General features: G+C 33.8%; 1 protein-coding gene across 5 annotated transcripts in view; it reads right to left on the bottom strand.

Annotated features, from left to right (window-relative positions):
- Window positions 1–7,500, bottom strand: part of LOC124426206 (acetylcholine receptor subunit alpha-like) — a 130,855-nt gene that overhangs the window by 122,038 nt on the left and 1,317 nt on the right. For 4 of the 5 annotated variants that reach the window (XM_046967609.1, XM_046967608.1, XM_046967610.1 and 1 more), the window contains exon 2: window positions 4,611–4,927. In XM_046967609.1, the coding sequence (XP_046823565.1) occupies window positions 4,611–4,814 (204 nt within the window). In that variant the 5' untranslated portion in view covers window positions 4,815–4,927. Of the gene's footprint in view, window positions 1–4,610; window positions 4,928–7,500 lie in introns of those variants that run through there. The other variant, XM_046967613.1, reaches the window with a different exon arrangement.

The following is a 7,500-nucleotide window of genomic DNA, read 5'->3' as shown; positions in this document are numbered from 1 at the left end:
TCTCTTTCCCTCTTTCTATTTCTCTCTACGTATATATATATACATATATATATATATATATATATATATATATATATATATATATATGTATATATCTGTTGAGCTATCTTTTGAATCTTTGTTCTTTTTTCTTTTTTTCGCTCTCCCCCCTCCCCGCCCCTTTATAAGCGATAAAATCCCACTAAAAGGGATAGAAAGAACGAAATAGATTTGATTCACAAGCTTACGATCCCTTCGAAGAATTTAAAACTTTCAATCTCTGGATAAGTTGAACGAGCAAACTGTCCTTAACCCTTTTCATTATTCGATTCGGATTCGATGGATAGATCATCTAGGTTAGGGAAGCTCGTAATGCACGCCTTAATGAACTCTAATGGAATTCAATCGGTGGACTTGAAGCGAAGGCAGAAAGAGAAAGATAGAGATAAAGAGAGAGAGAGAAGGAAAGAGAGAGAGAGAGAGAGAGAGAGAGAGAGAGAGAGAGGGAGAAGTTCAAACTATGCGACACGTTCATGTTGTTAATATCCTTTGCCATAGTAGATACCTGACTATGCAACCTATATATATATATATATATAGATTATATATATGTATGTATATATATATAGGTTATATATATATATATATATGTATCTATGTATGTATGTATGTAGATAGATAGGGTTGCACATAAAGTACAAGGCTTATGATAGATCGTCTCGACAATGGAGTCAGTCTCGAGGTAGCTACGACCAACTCCCATAAATACTCTTGCGTGAGTACACCCAGAGATATATCCGAGTAATCGTGCCAGCCTTTCTAGAGTTGTATGTTTACGCGATTTCGTTATAAGGTATATATTTACCAACACGTATAGGGAGTATACCTATAACCATTTATATACGTACTATAATTATCTATAGATTTTCCTTTCCTAACATTCTTTCTCACGTTGGTTATATTTTTCGGACGTTAAAATGTCTCATGAAAACGTAGTCATAAACGTAACCGAATGTTACTATCCTTTATCCATTATCCTCGTATACGTTTTAATAAACCTCCGTACAAAATATTCGTATTTTCTATTTTCAACATTTAAAAGATCTTTCTTTTATTATTATTAATATAAACGTACCAGTCGTAGTTTATAATCGATAAAGAGGGAGAGAAAATTTTCCACTTTTTTTGTTGTTGCTTCTTTTTTTTTTGTTTTCCTTTTTTTTTTTTTTGTTTCCCTTAAATACTTATTTCATAAAGTCTATCGTTAGTTCGTACTTCTTCATTGTTGTTATGAAGATTGTTTAAAGAGCAGTTATACACTTTGAAAAACTTTGACGAAAGTTGAAAATGAAAAGGAAAGGAGATAGTCATTTAATCGTCCCCCTCCATTATTTTCTATCGTTTTGTTCGACGTCTATGATTATGTTTGTTGTAGAACGTGAGAGTTAAACAAACCACGTTATCTCGGGTGTAAAAGGGCCCCTCAAGGAGATCAAACGATCGTTTCTTCTCTCCTCCTTTTGGTTTTCACGAGCGCACGTTTTAGGAGGGTTTGATACACGTTCATATTGCTTTCATTTAGATTCGCAAAGGAAGGAAGGAAGGAAGAAAGGAAGAGAAAATCCTATAGTCTATTATATATTATCTAAGCTATTAATAGTAAATTTATCTTTATTCCTTTGTTTTTTTTTTCTTTTTTCTTTTTTCTCTTCCTTCTACTTTTACTGAAACTTTTTCTTCTTGAAACTATCGTCCCCGACATTTCTTTACGTACGTATAAGAAGGAAGATGCCACAAAGAAAATTGGCTCGACGATAAAGCTCTCGTAAAGCATCCATCCAGTGGCTGTCACGTGAAAAAAAGAGAGAAAAAGGAAGAACGTGAGATAGAGAGATAGAGAAAGACCAAGGAGAGATAGTCTAAGAAACGTGGAAACTAAACTCTAGAGCAACGAAATTCGAGCATCGTTTTGAATTTGTCCGGTAAGACGATCCGAATAAAGAAATTTCAAGATCGTCTTTTCTCTGGATGTGAATTCCTGGTGAAATCCTTGACGATAAATCGTCTTGGAAATCAATTGAAAATGAAAGGTGAAAAGATCAAAGGGTAAAAATGTCATGAGGGGGTTGGAGAGGAAATTTGTCGGTACATAGGAAAAATTTAATGCGAGAGATAGAGAGAGAGAGAGAGAGAGAGAGAGAGAGAAAGAAGAGAGAGGGTAGTATATATATATATATATATATATATGTACATGTATACGATTTCTCACAAATAACCATCGACCGATACGTTTATTCGAGCAAAGTTTACGATACCATATCCTCCGACGCGTTCGTCGAGGAATAAATAATCGAATTCTATTGGAAAACGGAAAAGGAAGTAATCGAGAGAGAGAGAGAGAGAGAGAGAGAGAGAGAGAAGGAAAATACTTGGAAAAGTAAACGAAGGAATGGTAAAGGAATCGCTTGGTGAAATTTCTACGGCTCGATGCGGTGGAAACTGGAAAGCTTGCAATCTAAACGTAACTCGGTCGCGTTTCGTGTAATTTACAAGAACGGGTAAAGCCAACGACGGGCAAAAGCCAAGGGCTTCGCTACGTGTTAATGGAAATAATACCTCAGCCAAGTATGCGAACCATTTTGGTGAACGTTCGAGTTCGAGAACCTATTTCTATAGTTCCCATAGTTCAAAAATCCACGACTACCATTGATGTTAATGATTGTATAAAAAAAAAAGAAAAGAGAGAGAGAGAGAGAGAGAGAGAGAAAGAGAAAAAGAAAAAGAAAAAGAAATGATTAAAAGATATAATTCGTTCGAAAAAAATATTTCTTTTCGTGCGAGGAACGTAAACGAAAATCTATCGGTATAAAAGTTAATCGTATTACATAAGGACTATTTGAGTCAAGAAGGATGATTCTCGTTAACGTTAAATTCTGATTTAACCATTTCACCATGAAATACACACTTCATTATTCCAGTTATTCCTCAAGTTGTACCCCTCCTGCTATTAGTCGTTTTATGAATCAGTCTAATATCTTTCGTTCGAAGTAATTCGAGCATTCCGTTGCTTTCCGTGTTTCGCTGAAATCGTTATACCGCTTTATATATATATATATAATCATCATCATCGAAGCTACGTGAAATTTCATTCGGTATTAAAATACTTTTGATGGAGTTCAACATTCTATAGAAACGTTAATTTCGTCTCTATATTTCTCTGTCTCTCTTTCATTTACTCTCTTGAAAATTATGAAATATTTAGTAGGAAATAACAGCAATTTTTGGTATCGTATAAAGCATAATTTTTCTCTCTTTTTTTCTTTATCCCTCTTCCTTCCTTCCTCTCTCTCTCTCTCTCTCTCTTTCCGTTCCCTTTAAAAAAAAAAAAACATCGTAAATCTTTGAAAATCGGTCTGTCGCGATTTACCGCGATGTTTACCACGATTAATCGGACCATTTGTCGAACAGATAGAATCGAGCTCTCGCAAACGTGAAACTCGACGAAGTAGGAAATTTATGGGTTTTATCGTTGGGCCGGTATCGAGATTATCATAATACCATGACGATCGCGAAAACCAGCACCAGCACCACAAGCATCACCATCACCGGCGTAGTAATACGGCTTTCGCAAAACGAAGTTGGAATAATTTATCCTTTAATTCGATTCAATCTTCCAACAAGTTATCTCACCTCGACCGAATAAAATCCAATGGATTCGACGGTACGAAACTTGACTATAATTTCGTCCAAGAAGTAATCTCATAATTTTTTGTCTGGTTAAGAAACAAAAAAAAAAAAAAAAAAAGAACAAAATAAAGGGAAAAAAAATGGCAAAAAGAAATAAAATGACAAAGAAGGAGAAAGAAAGATAGGAAGGAAGGAAAGGAAGAAAGAAAGAAAGAAAAATATCGTCCTTTTTGGGGAAAGTATTTCTTGAGGGAAGATGAAGAAAAGAAAAGAAAAGAAAAGAAAAGAAAAGAAAAGAAAAGAAAAGAAAAAAAAAAGAAAAGAAAAAAGAACGTTCGGATTTTTTCAAAATCCAGGACGTAATTTCGACTTATATATATATATATATATATATATATCAGAATTCTCGTGGAACAGCAAAGACTCGGCTGACTAAAATTTCAGCATTATTACGTTCCACCCTCGATTCCTTTTCCTTACAAGGTACAAGGGACCGTCATTACGGTGCATTTGCTAGCTATGAAATATGACGGAGGACATGTGGTAGCATCCATCAATCCGTCCATCCGTTCGTTCATTCATTTATCCTACGCTTTTTCTTTCTTTCTTACCCTTTACCCAACTCTATCTCACAATTGCCTGTAAACTAAGGTCATTTTTTATAAAAGGTCGTCAAAGAAATCCATAGAGAAAGAAATCGTATAACATTTGTTGAAATATTGGACAAATAAAATTTTTCTCTGAAAAAATCTCTCAGAAGCAAGCAATCATTTTTTATTATTCAAATATCGATTGGACGTGCGATCGTTTGATTAAAAAAAAAAAAAAAAAAAAAAAAAAAAAAACAGAAAACAACAAAAAAGAAAGAAAGAATAAAAACGAAAAAACAACAACACTAAGGAAGCATTAAGGAAAATATTAATAGAGATAAATCTATTACTCACCACATCGATGAGCTGCGAGAGTTTAAGTTTGATGCACACGCGCAGCACGTCGGACGTGTTGACTACTGGTCGTACCAGCTTGTTGTAGTTCGACAGCAAGTCGTCGTAGAGACGTTTCGCGTCCGGATTTCCGGCGACCGCACCGTGGACCACCAACGCCGATAGGAACCACACGCGTAGTGTTTCCCCTATTATGGGGGGCATCGTGGACCCCCGGTTGCTCCACTATGACCGACGAACCTTTTTTCCCCGACGAACCCCTCTTTTACCCCTTCTTAAAACTCGACAATCGATTTAGACGATCGACCAAAACGAATCTGCGAATGAGACACGAATTTTTTTATCCTTTTTCTTTTCTTCTCCTTTCTCTTTTTTTTTTTCTCTATTTTCTATTTTCTATTTTCTATTATTCATCGATCCTCTTTCTATTCTCCAAGTTACATTTAAAAATTAAAATATAATAAGACGATAATAGTAATATGTTTTTTCGTCAGGTAAATTTCATCAAGCCTCTCGCATGATGAAACAATAAGCCCTAAGTAAATTATCTTTCTTTTTTTTCTCTTTAATTTCTTTTTTTCCCTTTTTTTTTTTTTTCTTTTCCCCTTTTGGCTCGTGTCAACGGGTTCCCTTCAAGCCGCGAAGTATGGATATGATTTTATGCAAATGACCGAGGCGTGCAAGGTGCATTTTGCGGGACAGTATTTAAGATGCGCTACACGATATACGTGTAAACAACTTGGCAAGATGTTGGGCTCGACGAGCGTCGTTTCGTGTTTCATTTATATCACGATGAAATAAACTTCCAACGTTACGTTGTGGGATCTCTCTCTCTCTCTCTCTCTCTCTCTCTCTCTCTTTCTGTTTCTGTCTCTTTCTCTCTACGTTTGTTAACGTTTAATGAAATTAAATCGTACGAGAGATTTCGAATGGAGAAATCTTTTTCCACAAACTTTCCTTTTCATTCAATAGAAAACTTTACTATATGACAAATTATACGAGTTCTAAATTTGAGTAAGAGATTTGTTGAAAGGTTATTTAGTTTATCTAACTGAATATATATATTTGTATGTATGTATGTATGTATCGTGTCACATGTAAATTTTAAAGTGGTACCGTTAATATGTAATGACAATGAGACCAGTTTTAAACAGAATATATAAAGAGTTTTAGCTCGTTTGATTTAATTAACATTTATTAAGTAATACGAGACAGGGAGATAAAAATAAATGGAAAAAGTTCAAAAGTACATTGAAGTTTGGATTGAAAAGAAATTGAATAATTTTTTGTTAACGATCAACTAATATATTCAATAATTTTCGATAAATTTATTATCATTGTGATCTAATAAATTGGGACAAAATATCGTATCTTGTATGAATATATCACGTGAGCTTTGACTTCCGTATGAGATTAAAGGGTGAAAGATTTAATGATAGTAACCGACGTACATTTGCGTTATGCGAACCGTTCAAACCGGAAGTATAGAGTGGACTATGCAACGAGGATACCGGAATTGTATCGGAAGCTTGGCATTTGCGGATCGATGGATCGTTACGATCTCTGCCGTTAGACGAATTTTTTTGTTCGATCCAGCTGACCATTCTTTTGGCGTTATACCCAACAATACGCGATAACTTTATTTATCGAATGAAAAGGGAGTAACCCAGTTTCCAAATCTATTTGAGATCAAATCATTTTGAAATTTCTCTCTCTCTCTTTCTCTCTCTCTCTTTCTCTCTCTCTCTCTGTTTTTCTAAAAGGAAAAGAAGAAAAAACAAATTTCGTATTTTGTATGAAAGGAAAAATTTGTCCAATATTTCTGTAAACGACGATTAAAAAACGCGACTTTGATGATCGTATAACATTTATAAAGATTAAAAGATTATAACGAAATATAAGTAAAACGAAAACTAAAACACGATAACACGATACGTAGAAATATATGTATACCTCTAATTCCGAGAGACCGATTACGAGAAAAAGAAAAAGAAAAAGAAGAAAAGAAAGAAGAAAAAAAGAGAAAAAGGAAAAAATCACACGTTTTCTTTTACTCGTACGGGAATCACTTTTAAAGTATTATACACTTTGTCAAAACGACTAGATCACGTTGTTGTTGTTATTATTTTATTTCTATAATAATAATAATAATAATAATAATAATAATAATAATATAATATTCGATCGCGACGTGCAGATAGATTAAGTACGATTAAATGTAGAAATCGGGGTATAGCCGATGTGTATGATTGAAGTAAGAAAAAATAAAAGAAAGAAAAAAAGAAAAAAGAAAGAAAGAAAGAAAGGAAAAGAAGAAAAAAAAAGAAAGAAAAAAAGAAAGAAAAAAAAACAAATGAAAAAAGCAAAAAAAAAAACAAGGACAGAAGATCAAAGTTTCGAGGATGATTCGAACGAAGAGATCCCACAGAGCGTGTAATTAAACTGGTACTCGATTGAGCTAGCGAACGTATTGTTATTCGAACCACTTGAATCCAACGTGGATGATCGATATTCGAAACGTTCGAACGAAGGAAAAACCACGAACAACGAGCATTTTCAGGCGCGATTCGCGCCTTGTTTTCCCACACAGATATGACCGCATGTATATATATATATATATATGTCTAAATATACACACAATCATATATATATATATATATATATATATATATATATATATATATATATATATATATATAGTATCTATTCATACGTTTTTATTCACGATACAATTGGGACACTTTTTTTTTAACTCTTTGATACTCTCGTTAATCATTTTGTTTGATCTATCATCGAGCTTCAACAAGAGGAAAAGAGATGAACAGAGATAATTATTCTAAAGAAATATTCCAATTGTTTTGTCTGTCTACGAGTAGTGTCCTTTTAAATA

This window comes from Vespa crabro, chromosome 8 (genome assembly GCF_910589235.1).
Source record: "Vespa crabro chromosome 8, iyVesCrab1.2, whole genome shotgun sequence".
NCBI classification, from domain to species: Eukaryota; Metazoa; Arthropoda; class Insecta; order Hymenoptera; family Vespidae; genus Vespa; species Vespa crabro.
This window is presented reverse-complemented; position numbering and strand designations above follow the sequence as displayed.